The following is a 17574-nucleotide window of genomic DNA, read 5'->3' as shown; positions in this document are numbered from 1 at the left end:
GCAATCTGGACTGGTTAGATATTTCGGCCATCCATACGAGGAGGATACAGGTAGGAACCTTCCTGCATTCTTTCTTCCTCGTTTCGCCGAACCTTCCGGCATTCATATCGCCCATCAGCATCCATCTGCTCTACAGTCTACACACATGCAGGATGCTCGCCAAATGCTACTCTCTCTCTCTCTCTCTCTCTCTCTCTCTCTCTCTCTCTCGTCAATTAGATTTCAGTTACCAGCAACAGCAACTACAGGTGAAAGGATTGGGTATCGATCCTCTGCGCTAGAACAAGTCAGGAGTTTATGATGGTGCTCGCTGTTATCACTCACACGTGTGCGCTCGATTCATCAGATTCCGAACGCCTGCTACCCGAACGTATGCGATCTCTCGTGGACAGCGGCCTAGCAGCGCGCCCGGCGCTCCGCGGCTCCTCGTCCTTGCCGTGTACCGGAGGCGGAACGTGGCCGCGTGGAGCAGGCAGCGCGCCCGTCGTAGTATGGTACGGTAGACGAGCTCTTGCTCTTCAGCGGAGCCCCACCCACGCGACCACCACCCAGAAGCAGACGAGCAAAACCCTTAGGAACATGTTGGCTTTTCCAATACGGAAATACCTATGCATGGCCACATGAGAATTCAGCACCGATTCAACTTAAATCTACCTAACATTGTCCTTAAAAAGCTTGATGTCATTTAGACAAGGCGGACACACACACGGTTCCAGTGCACTTGCCATGTCCAAGCAGTACAAAATACTCCTAGAAGCATGTACTCCGGATTTTAGCAGCTACTACCTAAATCACCACAGCAAAAATAAAACTAATTAAAAGACCAACTCCATACTAAAACTGTAATGCACAAGTTACCACTGGCACTTACTAGCTGATTCAATCATGAACAGACCAGAACATATTGCATCACTCAAGCATTAGGTAGTAAACCCAAAACACTTACATTTCAGACATATGGTAGTATGGTACGGTAGTAAACCATCATAATATCATAACAAAAGCAGATTTTGACCACATTGGGGTTATAGCAGATTTGGATGATTTCAGCGTGCATCTAAGTGGATGGGGATCCAGGGGATTCAGCAGCAGGCACATCCTTAGGGTGACCAGAAGGTGGTGGGTACCGTGGCACATAAGGAAGAATAGGTGTGCCGTGCTCAATTGGACCTGGTCTGATAGTGGCTTTGGAGCTTGGGCTCGGATCCATAGGTAGGTAATCATCCGTCCTAATATTTTCCAGCTCCCTTGTCTTTCGGATAGTAAAAGAGTATCGTTCCTGAAAATGATACAAGATGAATCATCTGTAAGAACTTGGTTTCCCTGTTATGATTAGTAATGGATAATAACTGCCTCAAGAAAAATATATCAAGAAGCACAAGTTATATTTGATTACTAATAGTATTAAATTAGCAACACTAGAAGCTGAAGAGATATGCTCTGATAAATATTCAATTCTGAAAAGAGAGTGAGAAAAGAAACATTAAGGAAAGTCATGTAAAAACTGAATGTATCAGACTGTCATTGGTGGTCTATGGTTCTGGTGATCTACTAATGCCGGACATTTTCCATGTACTGTCTGAGCACACACCTTTAGTCTCCTGCCGTTTAACTCAATGCTCCCATAACCAGGATCTGCAATGAATGCAATTAAGTGTCAGCCATAAGCCATATATGGCCTATATACAATCTCAATGATTCAGAATAAAAAAAAGATGCTGGGAGAAAAAAAACAGAGCCAACCAGTCAAAACAGCATCTAAGGCATAAATAACCAGGATTGCACCCACAACTGTCGGAAGTCCATACATTTAGTGGACGGCGAAAATTGGTTCATACTAACTAGTCCCACCTTTTCTTTTTTAAGACGCACATGCATTTCAAGACTCAAATTTAATCTTTAGTCAACAATTAGCCTAATAAGTTGTAGATTATACAATACACATATATTAACATGGATTCAAGTTGAATAATACATATTCATTAAAATGGAGTCAATTTGAGTGCACTTTCATATGATGTCGATTTCATAGTCTCGAACAGTATAATATACGAGATATTAACAATCAAAAATGACCTTTGGAGAGACAACAGGCCGAACCCTGCCTTGCATTTTGAAAGATGGGAGTAGCAAGCGTTTTTGATGGATAAGATGCATATATGCATGGAGCTTTGCAAAATATAGTTTTGGCTTCAATGGTATTGTTGCTTCATAAGAAGACCACATAAAGGGAGAATGTTAGAATCGAACTTCACATTATCATGTTGAGCTATCAATATGGTCAGATGATTCAGATCTTATTTTCTTTTCCTTTTAATTTTGAGAAAATAGCATCAGATCCCACGAACAATCTTTTCAAATATCCATCATTAAACCGTGAACTCAAGGTAAGATAATTGCTGGAGAAAGATGGAAACGAACAGGAACCGTATGGTTAAATTGACAGGAGAGAATACAGGAAGATTGCCAGAGCCAAGAATAGGATGGTTTGCTGAATGTACCTGTGGTGTTCTTGGCTCTTCTTGCGTTAGAGGAGATGGCCATGAGCAGATTTCCGCCAACAAATGCAAATATCAGTAAACTCAGCGGAGAGGGACGCCTCATCTCCTACCCCTGCGCAACCACAATCCCTTCAGAGTTTCAAATGCTTACGCGCCTGCAATTCGTTTCCTTAGGCTTCAAATGACTCCTCTTCTTAAGATAGCGAGAGGTCCATGCGTGAATCGTGATGCAGTTTCTGAATTTCGTTCGCAATACTGCTAGATGTCAGCATGGGATTAAAAAACTGATGTGATAAGACGGCAGAATTTATGTCATCGTCAACAACGAGGAGCTGAGCTGCAGAAAAATGGCCGGGAAAAGCGAGGAAGGTGGCCTACATGCATTCCTCCATGCATTGATGGCCATACTTGCAGGCGTTGTTGGTCTAGACTTTCTAATATCGGTCCTCTCTTCTATTTCTATATAAAGTACACTCCTGACTATGGCTGGGCGTTCGGGTTACCCGAAAATTTCGGGTCGGGTTTTTCGGGTTTTAGAAATTTCGGGTTTCCAAAAATACTACCCGAAATTTGGTTAGAAAAAGAAGAACACGAAAATTCGGGTACCCGAAAATTCGGGTTCGGGTCCGGGTTTACCCGAATTACCCGATTTGAGGAACTGGCGGACGAGCTGATTGCTGGCCGTCGCCGAACTGAGGCACAGCCGGACGGCGGTGGCGGTCGCCGGTGTGGCACCATGCTGTGTGTTGTCGAGGTCTTAACTCTTGAGGAAGCTGGGGTCGCCGGGGCTCTGCATGGCGGGGAGCGACGCCGGGGAGAAGGGACCTCGCCGCCTCGAGCTTGGGGGCCTACACGGCTGCTCCTGCACGCTCGGTCGCTCGGTGGCGGGCGGCGGCGCAGTCTGGATCTCGCCGCGCGTGTCCCAGAGGGTCGGGGCCCCAAGTCTGCGCCTGCCGGAGGAGGCGTCCGCGGCCTGCTCCTGCGCGGGAGTCCCGGAGACGGCGGCCGAGGCGCGCCCCTCCACCTCCGCGGGTCTCCCGGACGCGGCAGCCGGCTGCGCTTGCGCAGCCCTCCCGCGGGCGGAGGCCGACCCCTGCGGCTGCGCGGGCCTCCCGGCGGCGGAGGCGGAGCGCGCATCCCGGAGGCGAGTTCGGCGGGAGTCTGCCGGTGGCGCCGGGCGGTGGCGCGGGGCCAGCTGGGCGTCGCCCCGTGGTGTGGAGGCGGCGGCGGGGCACTGGGGTCGGGGGCGTCGTGCTGTGTGCGCGCGGTGCGGGGGCCGGGCCGCCGGGGTCTTGGAGTTGGGGCGCTAGGGTTAGTAGCCTGGTGGGCTGGTGCCGTGGCCGTGGTGGGCTGGTGGCCTGTTGGCCTGTTGGGCTGGGCTGCCTGCAAAAATGAACAAACATATTTGAGTTGGGCTGTTTTTCGGGTAGTTCGGGTACCGTGGCCCAATACCCGAATTACCCGTAATAATTTCGGGTACCGTGGGTTAGAACCCGAATTAAGGTTCGGGTTTTTCGAGTTCGGGTTTTTCGGGTTCGGGCTCGGGTTTTTCGGGTTCGGTTTTCGGGTATTTTGCCCACCCATACTCCTGACTCCTGTGATAGTATTATTATAGTATACAAAACATCAGTTCAGCTGCACAAAAATCTGTATGGACCGGTATGGTCTGGTAGATAGAAGAAGCAGACTTCAGACTAGGCAACATACACTGATACACAGAACCTAGCCAAAAATAAATGCAGGAATACGATCGGTAGCTCAAAGCAAAATTTGATTACTGTTAACATGGCAAAACTGTACGAAGTACAAATATCGCCTGATTCATATCCAACGTACTCTAATACACACCGCCAAGGATACAAAAATTCAGGTAGACGCTCTGTAATGTCGGCAACTCGGCATGGCGCCCTGAATTCTATTTCCTCGTCTCCCTGGTAGTAGTGCTCATACATTAGTTTGTTTAAGAATCCTCATCAAAGTATAGATTCCAGATAATTTCTTTTTGCGTCATCGATTTGGTAGTAGTGCTCATACATTAGTTTGTTTAAGAATCCTCATCAAAGTATAGATTCCAGAGAATTTCTTTTTGCGTCATCGATTTGGCATGATGTCGTTGGTGCCTTCTAGGTCACACGAGCGTTCAGGACAATCCAGCTTACCCCATCGTGCAGTTACTCTTTGGCAGGGAAATATTGGTTTTCCAAGGCTGCAAAAGATAACCACAAATGCTCAGATGGGAAACACATAAGAACAGTCTCAACAGTAGCATCCGGAAGGCCGGAAAATTTTGCAAAATCGTTACAATATATTAGAATGGAAGCATATACTCTTAAACTGCATACTGACATACCCCTCATGGTTGGAGAAAAAAGTGTGCCAAATAGGTATAATGCATCAATTTTCCTCCATTTGGCCCTGAGACCTTATTTTTCCTATGATTCTAGAGACAGATTCAGCACTACAATGCCTTAGATGATTTCGAAGGCAACACCAAGCAACAGCTCGGAGATGACTGAATGGACTTACCTCCGATTAACCACGTTGTGCACATAACATAACCACTGGGAGAATTCAGCCTGAGATCCTGCCTGAACAGGGTTTGCTCTATAAAATAAAACACATAATAATTAAGTCAGTTTAATGTTCAAACATAACTTTTACCACAGAACAAAAAACAAGAAAATAATGGGATAAAGAAAACAGGATAAGAACATATCCAGCTGTGATGAATGGCTCTCCTCTACTAAAACATTCAGAACACAGCCATGTTTGATATCAGCAATCATAGATATAAACACCAGTGTCACCTGTAAGATGTCAATTTAGTGAATGAACTAAAATCTATGCACATGTTAAGAGTTTAATTATCATGTGCATCATTTAAAACTGAAAGAAAAATTTTCAGCCAAATCAATAGATTTAGAGCGTCAGAATCCAAGACTCAAAACACATTTTTCATATTGCAGTACCACGGGTTCACAGTTATTATGTGATGTTTTTGGATCACATCATAAAATGACAGGCTGTCAAGCAATCAAGTGAAAATATTTTGAAAGAAATAAACCTGTAATGCACAGAACCACTTCAAGGAATAAAAAAGAACTATTAAATAGCTATTGCAATTTATCAAAGATGTTGGTGAGGACTGCTTACTTCAAAACTTCCTTGAAGTGATCAGCACATTCTTTGCAAGGATATATTCTCGAGATTATATGCATCTGAACATGCAAACCAGTAACAATGTTATATTTCTGTGTAAATCAAGTAATCAGGCAATGCAGCATAGAAACGCGCGATATGAATGTCATCTTTGCCCCTCCTAAAAAAGAATGTTTTTGATTTACTGTTCTTGATGGAAATTTAGTGGTAGTCTAGTAATACATAGCTTATGATATTTTATTTCTAAATGTGCCATCTGAATCATGCTAAACCAAAAGCGCATGTTTGTGAAAGCAAGCCTAAGCTAGGAACGAAAAGGAATAGAGCCTGGAGGATTTAGTAAATGTATACAAATCATCATCAAACTTATCCTCCAGATTTTTCAGGCTATAACTTGTTACATCATATCTTTACACCTCTTCTAAAGCAGCGGCAGAGGTTTCCTGAGTACTCCAACTCTAAAGCAAATTACTAGGATTGGCTCTTGTGCTTACCAGCTCCTTCGCATCTCGTTTTTGCTGCCTCGTTGGTTCATCAGGGAACTGAAACAAGGCAGATATTTAGTAGGAATCGAATTTGCTAGTTAATGAGATCCAAAACAAACTCATAAATCAAACAAGCTATTCCCTTCCACGTTCCTCAGGTACACAGATCAATAATTCAATATGTGTCAATGAGTATGTTATGATACATGAATAATTTCTGCCCTCCATTTACAGTTTGTCGATAATCCATAATGTCAACCAGAAAGCATCTTCAAAAGCAAACGGCAAACTGATTTTATAACTCGTTATGCTACTCACAGAGGCAAGAGATCGAGCACCTGCGCTGCAATGGTGTGGAGCAGCATCCACGTGGCCCGCCCGACCTCCTCCTTCGTCAGCGGCGCCGCCTTGGCATCCTTCTCCTGCGCATTCACTCGAAAACCTTACGACACTTCAGCGAAACGGAAAAAGGACAAATGGGCGAGCACGGAGGGAAACAACTTGCCGTCACTATCTCCGGCGGCGGCGATGGGGGCGGCGGCGGGGAGAGGGAGAGGAGCGGGCGGAGGCGGTGGTCGTCAGGGCCAGCGTCCGGGGCGATGAGGAGATGGCGGGAGAAGGCGGCGACGGTCTGGAGGACGGGCGCCAGCGGGTTCCACCCCGGCAGCGGCATCGAGGCGGCGGCCGCGGGCTCGCGTGCGCGCGGCGGCCCGGAGCTGCAAGCGGCGCAATCGCGCGAAGGCAGTGGGTGGTGGATGGGGAGAGGCGGTGCGGCGCGCAGCGTCCGCAGCCACGACGGCCACCGTCAGACGGTGCGCGAAGCAGGCAGGGGAGCGGATGAGCAGAGGGAAGCACGGCAAAATCGTGGATTTCAGGCGAAGTCCATTGGATTGGAATTTTTCGGGGGGAGTGGGGGGGGGGGGGGGGGGGGGGGGGATTTTACTGTGGGCCGCATCGGGGCCTCGGGGGGCTACCTTTGGGGCTTGGGCTGAGGGTAAAACGGGAAATGGAGGCCTGGCGCGCCGAAATCAATGGGCCTCCAACGCGGGCTGTTCCCGTGCGGCGGGGCTGGCTCGGGCAGGAAGAGGAACAGCTGGGCCACGCCCGGCGCGCCTGGTTTCCTGGTTGGCATGGCGTGAGTCGTTTCAGAATCAGCCCTTGCATAGTTGCATGGCGTACGGGGCACTGGCACAGTGGCACGTCTTTATCATTCGCACCCTCTTGTTCCAGGTTCGTACGGAGCAAGTCGTGACATGTCGCACGGTACAGCTTACACCTGACTCTCTTGCAATGTGCTTACACTTTCATGCTGCCGCTGGCCAGATGAAACCATGTGGCAGACCAAACACGAGATAATACGGAGTTATCAGGAAGCCAGACGCGGTCCCATCGGTGTGGTTGCCTGCCGTAGCGCCGTGGCCCGTGTGGAAGTCACTGTACGGGCTGGTAAGGACTCGGAGGTTGCGGGCCTACGCATGCAGGTGCGGCCACCGGCGGCCATGCCCGTGCGCCCACCGTCCGGGCCCATTTGCGTGAGGGCGCGTGGAAAGCGGCGGCGGCGCGGACGGTTTTTTTATTTTTACATTTTTTATTTCTGTTTTTTACAAAAATATATTTTCGATTTGGAAATTTACAGGAATATACCCCGGCCGCCCCGCTGCCGGGTGGCCGGGACCTGGCCACCCCGCTGCCGGGTGGCCGGGACCTGGCCGCCCGGCAGGGACTTGAACGCAAAAAAAAGAAGAAAAAAAAATTGCAGACAGGTCCCTGGGGCCGGCCGCCCGGCAGCGGGGCGGCCGGCCCCCCTGGCCGCCCGGCAGCTGGGCGGCCGGCTCTAGCACCCCTATATAAGGGTTGGCTGGTCCCCCCACTCCTCATTTGCATCACTACAATTCCAGAAACAAAGAAAAAAGAGAGAGGGAGGGAGAGAGGCGAAGCCCTGCCGGATTTTCGAGCCGGCGACTACAGGTAACCAAAAATCTTCTACGTTTTACAAATAGCATGATTGTGTGTCCAGATATGTCGAGTAATTATTTTTGTTGTAATTGTTTTTGTTGAAACAGTAGATTAGCAATCAATTTAATATCATGATTCTGTGTCCAGATATGTCGAGCAAGCTTCGTTTTCAAGTTCATTATGTTGACGGATATATTTCTCCTGATGCGTATGGAGTAGATCTATCAGCTTTTGAACGAAGAGAGTGCGGAATAGATAAACCCTTAGAGAGGAGTATTAGTTCCATACGCAAATGGTTTCACGAGATATTCAATGTGAATCCAAAGACTCATTTCCTAACCGTTCAGACTGTGACAAATTGGGAAACTGAAGGGGATTTCTGGGAGTTGATGCTTATAGCAAATACCGAAGAATGGCGGACTTACATGCAAGCAGCTCTTGACCGCGGGTGGCCTCTTGCAATGTTAATTCAGATTCACCAGAAGGCATGCCATTTTGGTGAAGGATCAACAAGTACATCATCTCATATGAACCAAGCAGTGGAACAAGAAAATGAAGATCAGAACATGTATGTCACAGAACCTGAGCCGCAAGGTATAGCTGATCAGGTAGGAGAAAAAGAAGATCAGAACGTGCATGCCATTCTACCTGAGCCGCAAGGTTTAGCTGATGAGGGTGAGCGGATACCTGGAATTGTGGAAGCTGTACAGAATGAAGACCAAGAGGCTCGAATGATGGAAGAATGTGGGGACTCATCAGACGATGAGGACTACCCGTTGCTAGGTGAATGGAGAGGCAATGGTTTTGGAAATCCAGTGATACAGGATATTAGGAGTAATGAGTACGAATACAGAGAGAATGAGGTCGTGCAGGAGGCAAAGTATCCTAGCATTGAAGCTGTGAAAGATGCTGTGAAGCTTTGGGCTATATCGTTGAGGAAGGAATTCAGAGTTGTCAAGTCTAGCAGCAAAGAATATGAGGTGAAGTGTGTCAATGGCGATTGTACATGGCGAGTACATGCCTACAAAGGCAAGTACAAGACACACTGGGAGTGTTCAATTGTTACACCACATACATATAGATTAACTGCTGTTGCTCAAACTCACCGTAACATCACATCTACTTTTGTTGCCAAGAAGATGTATGGGGTGATTCTGGACAAAATTGATTATGAGCCAAAATTGATAATGAGGGACATCGACGACCATTTTCAATACAAAATCAGCTATGCAAAGACTTGGCGGGCAAAACAAAGGGTGTTTGAGATGAGATTTGGCACATATGAGGCATCATATGATAACTTGCCTCACATGCTGTCAGCAATTGTGCCGAGAAATCCTGGAAGCGCGGCTAATACCTACATTGTACCGAGTTTAGATGGGGGACCTGGGTTTCTGCTTCGTGCTTTCTTCTGCCTTGGTGCATGTGTGAGGGCATTCATGTATTGTCTTCCTGTTCTATGTATTGACGGCACATTCTTGACAGAAAGATATAAGGGGATAATACTGACAGCAATTGGAGTTGATTGCAACAAGCAGGTGGTTCCCATCGCTTTGCTTTTGTTGAGAATGAGAGTACAGAGAGCTGGTACTGGTTCCTTGAACGTGTGAAAATTCACGTTGTTGCTGGAAGGCCTGATGTTTGCCTCATCAGTGACAGATATGCTGGTCTTCTAGCAGCAATAAGGCAACTACCTGAAGGAAGTCGAGGACAGCCTCCTCTATGGCCAGATGTTGTGAGTAGGTGGTGCATAAGGCATATGGGTGCAAATTTTTTTGAGCGCTTCAAGAATAAGGAACTTATGAATTTGTTCAAGAGATTGTGCACTCAGAATCAGCAGCGGAAGTTTGATGCATTGTGGCAGGTGCTAGATAACATGTGCGCCGAGCTGCTAAAGGAACAGACCTCAACCTCCAGCCGGAGAAGTTCCGGCGGCGGACCTTTCACACAGTGGATTAAGGATGCACCTAAGGAGAAGTGGTCAATTCTATACGACACTGGTGGTCGTCGATATGGGATCGAGACAACCAACCACACAGAGTGTTACAATATGGTAATGCGTCATGTTCGTGGATTTTCTCTTGTTGGCATAGTTGAATTCATCATATACGGATGCACAAGGTACTTCAGAGAGCGGTACCAGGCAGCTGCTGTCTTACTTAATGATCCAGGTGTGACTTTTGTAATAGGGTCACTAACTACATGAAAGAAAAGATTGAAAAGGCTCAATATCACAAAGTGGTCTCTATGGGCACAAAGGATCAAAGGTTTGAGGTTTCATGTAAGGACAGGACAGGGCAGGGTGTCCGCAGACAAAGGGTCGTTCAGAATTGCTTGATAACGCCAGAAGGCAAGGTTTTTTGCAGATGCAAGAAGCCACAGCTTCTTCACTTACCATGCTCCCATGTCATTGCGCCATGTTCAGAATCTGGGTTGGATCTTGGGGTTTTTATTTCACAATATTACAGAAAAGAAACCGATGTGCACACTTGGGGCCATGAGATATATGGCATAGGCAGTGTGGGATCATTCACTACACCAAATATCTCTCCAATGTACATTCCCAATCCAGATGCTAGAAGAGGGGTAGGTCGACGGCAGACACTTCGTATCCGTAACGGAATGGATGAGTCTGAGGCAGGAAAGAAGAAAAAAAATGCAACCTGTGTGGAGCAGATGGTCACACTTACAAGAAGTGCCCTAAAATGCAAGAAGATAATGCTGGTGCTGAAGTTGGACCTTCTGGAAATCCCACCGATGGATTGCATCTGGAGTTTGGAGCCCGTCGCGTCTAGATTTCGTTATGTGTGCATATGTATTTGAACCAGATGTATGGATATGTATTCCGACCTGTATGTGATAATTACATTTCGTTATGTATGGATATGTATTTGCACCAGATTGTAGCATGTAATATTACGAAGGTATTGTTCTGTGTTTGAATTGTTCTGTGTTTTGCTTGATTTGAATTGTTCTGTGTTTTGCTTTATTTGAATTGTTATGTGTTTTGTTTTATTTGAGTTGTTCTGTACTTTTCAACTCTCCTTGATGAATTACGAATTATTTGAGCTTGTTTTTCTCCCTGATTATATATATATGATGGTTGGAAGAACAATCCAAGAACACAGAAGAGATTGGTAACTCAAAATTCATAAATAGAAGGGTAGTTACGAATCATAAATTTTCGGTTTGCAATACAGTTTTGTAAACAAATGCTACGATTACAAAGCAGAGGCCTAAGGCGTTCGTACTACTAGATACTTGAACAATGAAAACCATGGCATGTGCAACACAATAACCTCGTGTTGTGAGTAAACCTAACATGCCTTAGGAAATGTAAAATGCCGGGATTACATGGTGGTACTTTACTGAGTGCACCGGAGATATTTTCCCTTCCTAATAGCTTCAGACCCTGCTTCCTTAGCACGGCGGGCCCTCTCTCGCTTCCTCTCCCTGTCAGCTTCACGTTCCTCTGCCTTCTGACGTTCCACTTCTGCAATCCTCTTCTGAATGTCTTCCTGGTTTTTCTTGCGCTTCTCCTCTATCTGTTCTTCATGCAGCATTCGTTGCCACCTTTGTGCAGCCCACCTTGCTTGACGCTCCACGTGGTCCTTATCCAGATGAGATTGCTCGGTGTCTAACCACTGCACGAAATCACATAGGCGGTGGAGTCTTTCCCCAAATTATGTTAGAAGTCATTACTAGATCAGAAAGTGACAAACTCTGATAGTGTTTTGTAGTACCTTTGCTCGGTCCTTGCCGTAATGATTGGGCGGGTCGTACTCGTAATTCTCGCACATGAAGAATCTCTTGCTAAAGTCGTCCCCCAAAACCCTTGATTTCATTAGTTTGCACAAGGATCCGCAAAAACACATAGGCACCTGGACTCCTTGGGGGACTGTTTCCGTCACCTTATTCCATGGAATGTACGTGGATCCTGAGGATGCCATGGTGTTGAGCCCTGGCAATCACAAGTGAGTAATCGGATTGCTAATATACTATATCAACGCTAATCAGTATCAGTAACTACACCTAAATGTACAACTAATCACTCCTAATAATAATTAATCTGATTGCTAAACTATTTTCTAACATTTTCTAAAAATATTTCTAACATGTTCTATAATTTTCTACAATTTTCTAACATTTTCTAATTGAACTGATACTAAATCTAACACTAAATGTACTATTATTTTCTAATACTAAATCTAACACTAAATGTACTATATCAACACTAATCACTATAAGTAACTGCATCTAAATGTACCACTAATCACTCCTAACAATAATTGAACTGATTGTTAATCTACTGTTTTAAAAAAATTTACAACATAATCTACTTATAAAATGTAGAAAATTTTAGTTACCTAAAGTCGCCGCCTTGAAAATCCGACAGGACTTCGCCGCTTTGCCTCTCCCTCACCCCTCCTCTCCCTCCCTCTCTCTCTTCTTTTTTTCTGGATTTTTAGTAAGCCAAATGGGGGTAACGGGGCAAACACCTTATATAGGGCTGGGCCAGCTGCTGGGAGCCGGCCGCCAGCTGCCGGGCAGCCAGTGGGAGGGGGGCCGGCCGCCCCGCTGCCGGGCGACCGGCCCCAGGGACCTGTCTGCAATTTTTTTTCTTTTTTTGCGTTCAGGTCCCGGCCGCCCGGCAGCCGGGCGGCCAGGGTATATTTCTGTAAATTTCCAAATCGAAAATATATTTTTGTAAAAAACAGAAATAAAAAATAAAAAAAATAAAAAAACCGCACGACGCGGGGCTCCGTGGCCCACGTCGGAAGGCCCGAAACAGCAATGTAACAGCCCACGGACTGGGTGGGCCGGGTCAAAATTCGCGAGCTACTGTAGCATGCTACTGTAGCGTCGGGAATTAGTCCATACTGGAAGCAGAAGTAGTGAATCCAGACCAATTTAAATACCAGGCCAAGGGAAGCTAAATAACTCCGGTTGCAACCTTTTGCGCGAAGCGAGGACGAAAGCGCAAGAGAGTTATTTAGCAGGTGTGATTTACTCAACGTGCAGAGTAGATCTTAGCCGATATACCAGATAAAGTCGATACAAGCAAGGTCCCCGGCCGGCCGGGTGGGGCTGCGCCCACGCACCGGTAGCCAGCCAGCCGGCGGTGGGAGGAACGCAACTAACCATCCCGCCCGCCGGGCGCCGGGCGCCGCTGCAAGCGTATCCCCGACTGAGAAATGGGCGCGCCTACGACCGCGCCAGTGCAACCGACACAGCACGTACGGCTACTCTCTCTCCTGCTGTCCTGCACACTTGGCCAGTGTGAAACCGGCACTGGTTCGACCCGGCGCTCTAATTTCCTATGACACGTCCCCCATATAATACAAAGCATACGCAGTTACGCACGCGTCCATGGAGCCTGCGGGATATATAGGCCACTACGGCCGCCTCGCCCTTGTCGTCTCCCTCGCAACTAGCATAACTAATCATCAGGACTAATATTTTCAATAAGCTGCCGACACACGACACAAGCATGTAGTAGGCAGACGAGACATTGGATGCCCGAGCAAGGCCGCACGCGAACAGAACGGTCGCCGGCGACGTACGCGAAGGACCGTTGTGGCGTCCCCATCAGCCTCGGCCGGCCGCAGCCTCGACGCCAGTGGTATCCGCGCGCCGCCCGCCGTTCGGCCGTTGATTGGAATGTTCGGACTGTTTGCATGCGTCAAACGATATATATATATATATATATATATATATATATATATAGATATATATATATAGATATATATAGACACACATATATATAATCAGCTAGGGACTTCCCATTAGATGATTAGAATCTTAGAAAACGATGGGCCTAATCTAATCTAACACAAGGAGAGGACGGCCTCGAGGACGCATATGAAAATCAGCAGGACCACGCACGCACGCACGCTTTAATTTCTCGAGCTAATAAATTAACCATGGCTCTGTCGACCGTCCCCAGGCATTAACAAACTTTCATGAATAATATAATCAAGCTAAAAAAGTATAATTACATGATCATTAAGCATGCATGTATTAAAGGATAATGTTGGGGTAAAATAGAAAAAAAGGCTTGATAAGTGCGAGGACCATCATCCATCATTCTGGACCCTGCTTTATAGTGCCCAATCGATTGCAGCCTCAAAACACAAAATAAAAAACAGACCTAATCATACCGTCCGTTTTATTGGAGAAAGGGCCCTGTCAGAAAAAAGGATGCGCTTTGACATGCTACTGTCCGATTTACTAATAGGTTAGGCTGACCACAGCGGAGGGAGCAAGAGCAAATTTGCTCCCTCCTCGTTTCCCACGCCCTCTCTGTCTACAGTGGCAAACAGTGCATCTACAGTGTCAAATAGTGTATTTGCTCCTTCCATTGTGGACGGTCTTACGACTTGGTACCTGACGCTGACGAGCTACTGGCTAATCCGCATCAAACTGTAGTTATCTACAGCACCACCACCACAAGTAGTATCACTGCTGGTCGGTTGCTGTACCGGCAGTTTTCACGCTACAGGAGCACCACACGGTCCACTGACAGTTCTGTGTTCTGAACATTCAGATTCAGAGCCCAATGTGAAAGTGGAATTGTACATGTACCCCAGGTATCACCTAATAACGATAGCGTCCTGTTTGCCCATAAAAAAAAGTAGGCTGCCGGTCGAAGCTGGACGTCAAAGGAAGAAAATACTTGCACAGAAGCACCTCGCTTAATCTGAGCTCGCGAGTGCTATGCGACAGCAGCGTCCGACGAGCGGATTCGAAAGAAGCTGCAGGGAACTGCCGTGGTGGCGGCCGGTGGCCATTAAAAATCAGGGGCGCCCCTGGCCGCCTGGTCCTCGTCTTTTGCAGGGACCCAAGACGACCAAGAGATGCTAAAGGCGAAAGGTCAGTCCAACGACCGAAAGCTTCTCCCGCTCCTGTCGTTTTTTAATTTTCTTTAAGAGAATACTTATGCCTGAAGTTACTGGTGCTAGAAGTAACAGGGGTGGTTGCTCCGCTGCTGATAGGGTGTGGTCTCAGGCAGTAGGTGTCATCAGCTGAGCCTAGATGAAGTGAACCTGAAGGGACGTATCGGTTGGGTGAAGAGAGGCCATCGCCCAACGTCCACTCGGCGATGGTTTGTGAGGCTGATCGCTCTTCAGCCAGGGCGCCGAGAACTACAGCACAGAGACAGAACTGAATCAGGGCGAGTGAGACGTCAGACTCAGCGCTCCTGGTGGCTTCTCTGAACGATGATGGGGTTCGCGGATGGATTGTCAATTGGTAGTCCTCATGTAACGTGGGGAAATAATCTTCTAGCAGGGACACTTGTGCGGGGAATATTCGAATTTTGGGAACCTATGTACTCTGCTAGTACTCTCTTCCTGTATTCCTGATGACCGGCGTGTTTTCTCAGCTGAAGATGCTCTGGTTTCCTCGAAACGAAGATGCTCTGGGCCCTGTAGATGACTGGTTTGCCTGAAACCTACTAAACAGATCGCATAAACTAGCAGTATTTTTACGTACTAATTTAGTAAGGCCATCCAGGATATATAAAAAAGCATCATCAAATTCTGACAAGAAAATATCGTGTGCTTTTGCGACAGAGTAGGAGAGTAGAAACACGAGCACAAAGCCACAAATCCCAAACAGCTCTGTTCATTCACATACCCCGGGCATCATCTGCAGGCGTGGCCAATCGACACACGAGGAGGAATGGAAGTACATCTCAGAGCCCATCGAGCGAGGTCGGTCGATAGATAAATACTAGATACAAGCACCGAAAACACAGAGAAGAGAAGGAAAGTCAAAGAGAGCGACCGGAAGAGCTACCCCGCGTCCTTGATCTAGAAGCCCCGGCAGAGGCGGAACCTGCCGCCCCACGGCCGCGGCTGCTGCCGGAACCGGCTGTGCCGCCTGGGCGCGGGCGCCGCCGGCGCGGTGGTGCGGCTCAGCATCTTCCACATCACGTGCACGTCCTCGTACTCGCACGTGCTCACCTCCTGCCGCAGCCTCCACAGCCCTGCAGACCAAGCAAAGCAACCGGCGCCGCCGGAGTCAGACGATTCCACCCCTGGGCCGCGCCGCCGACGGCGACGGATCGTATCACAGCCGGCGAGAGCCTCAGCCGCCGCCTCTTACCTGTCTGGCGAACCCCGAAGCGGGACGCGACGCCGAGCCAGACCCGCCGCACCGGCAGCACGACGCGCTCCCACCAGTACCCCATCGATCGATCGCCGAAGCCGCTCGCCGGACTTGCGCCGCAGGAGCCAGGAGGACCAAGCACCCTACAACCCTAGGCCTCGGTCTCCTCCTCCTCCTCCCCTGATTATTAGACCGGGGTTGGGCCGGTCGTCTCCGCGCGCCCTATTTGTACACGCGGGCGCAGAGGAGAGCCGCGAGCACCGGCCTCCACGCTCGCCCTGACACTGGCGCGCGGGCCCAGGGACGCGAGTGCCTTGTGTGGGACCGCGGCGTCAGATGGGCGGCCGCGGGTGGGTACGGTGGTTGCGGGCAGTTAGTTAACGGGGCGGCGGCGGGCACGTGCCAGGAGGCGGTAGGCAGCGGCGGACACGTCGGCGCGGGTTCCTGATAAAGCGGGGCCCAGGCGGGATTCATGTGCAGGAGCAGTAGCTGCTGGCTCCTGCCGCGGGTATGTGGCGGTTGGGTGGGGGTTGCGGGGGCGTGTCAGTGGAAGGAGTTAGGTCACCCGCGCGAGCTGCTTGGTGGGCTGGGCCCAGACGCCTGCTAACTTCGCAACAGCTGCTTCTCTCGACCCAGTTCGTGAATTTTTTTTCTCTTTCCAAAAGTCCAGTTTGTGAATTCCACCTCGACGGATAAGAGGGCGTAACGACACGACGACTACGTGGACGTGTCATTCCTGCGGGACAAGGATGCCACGACGCTACGAGTACGTCTACTCGGTCTCCAGTCTCCACCCTGACCCTGACCTCGCCTCGTGTTCCTTTTGTTTCGCCTTTGTCTACCCTTGCTTTAAGTGAAGCGAGACCAAAGGGCGAATATGATCTGTTTGTCCTGCTCATGAAGCAAGCACATCTTTATTAGGGCTATATATAGAAGATAAGAGTTGGGGTAGAAATAGGGTGCACTGTGTTCACATTGAATGATTTTACTGCGGTGCATTCACATTATTAAAGGATTTTCTCTAGATTGGTTGTATGAGCACGCTATTATTAACTAGAATCTTCCAGTACTATATATGAGAGGTGAAATGCTGTAATTCTATTGGTGTGGCTTCAATTTGTCAACTATGAATTTTTAGGTAAGGTCAATCCCAGTGCACAGTTTTATGGTACAACTACTAAGAATGAGAACTAGTTAACTGTGTCGGCTGAGTTTTATGACGACTGTTTCAATAGTGTGGCGTTGCATCCGCGAACTGGAGTACCATCAGTTTGGTGATTGACTGATTTTCTGAACTTCTTCAGCTGACAACACCGAACGCACCGGCGCTGCATACTCTGGTTAGCCTAGTTGTCAGTGGG

The 17574-nt window shown here is 48.2% G+C and overlaps 3 protein-coding genes across 5 annotated transcripts; all 3 read right to left on the bottom strand.

Moving 5' to 3' along the window:
* Nucleotides 1-875: 875 nt before the first annotated feature.
* On the bottom strand, nt 876-2977 carry LOC120648871. Its single transcript, XM_039925510.1, has 3 exons — nt 2502-2977; nt 1592-1635; nt 876-1279 (listed from the first exon to the last, which is right to left on the bottom strand). The coding sequence occupies exons 1-3, from the start codon at nt 2602-2604 to the stop codon at nt 1058-1060; spliced, it is 369 nt and encodes a 122-aa protein (XP_039781444.1). The 5' UTR covers nt 2605-2977; the 3' UTR covers nt 876-1057.
* A 1278-nt stretch (nt 2978-4255) lies between these two features.
* LOC120646932 (FAD-linked sulfhydryl oxidase ERV1-like) lies at nt 4256-7035 on the bottom strand. Of its 3 annotated transcripts, none has more exons than XM_039923467.1 (7): nt 6651-7035; nt 6484-6567; nt 6155-6202; nt 5655-5719; nt 5028-5105; nt 4852-4941; nt 4256-4707 (listed from the first exon to the last, which is right to left on the bottom strand). In XM_039923467.1, exons 1-6 carry the CDS (start codon nt 6816-6818, stop codon nt 4896-4898), a joined length of 489 nt encoding a protein of 162 aa, XP_039779401.1. In that variant the 5' UTR covers nt 6819-7035; the 3' UTR covers nt 4256-4707; nt 4852-4895. The 3 variants fall into 3 exon arrangements, with proteins under 3 accessions (XP_039779401.1, XP_039779400.1, XP_039779399.1); XM_039923466.1 differs by lacking the exon at nt 4852-4941 and having other exon boundaries at nt 4256-4470; nt 4555-4707; XM_039923465.1 differs by lacking the exon at nt 4852-4941.
* An 8608-nt stretch (nt 7036-15643) lies between these two features.
* On the bottom strand, nt 15644-16413 carry LOC120646931. Its single transcript, XM_039923464.1, has 2 exons — nt 16211-16413; nt 15644-16091 (listed from the first exon to the last, which is right to left on the bottom strand). The coding sequence occupies exons 1-2, from the start codon at nt 16293-16295 to the stop codon at nt 15916-15918; spliced, it is 261 nt and encodes an 86-aa protein (XP_039779398.1). The 5' UTR covers nt 16296-16413; the 3' UTR covers nt 15644-15915.
* Between the last annotated feature and the right edge of the window lie 1161 nt (nt 16414-17574).

The sequence above is a fragment of the Panicum virgatum genome, chromosome 9K (assembly GCF_016808335.1).
Source record: "Panicum virgatum strain AP13 chromosome 9K, P.virgatum_v5, whole genome shotgun sequence".
NCBI lineage: Eukaryota > Viridiplantae > Streptophyta > Magnoliopsida > Poales > Poaceae > Panicum > Panicum virgatum.
This window is presented reverse-complemented; position numbering and strand designations above follow the sequence as displayed.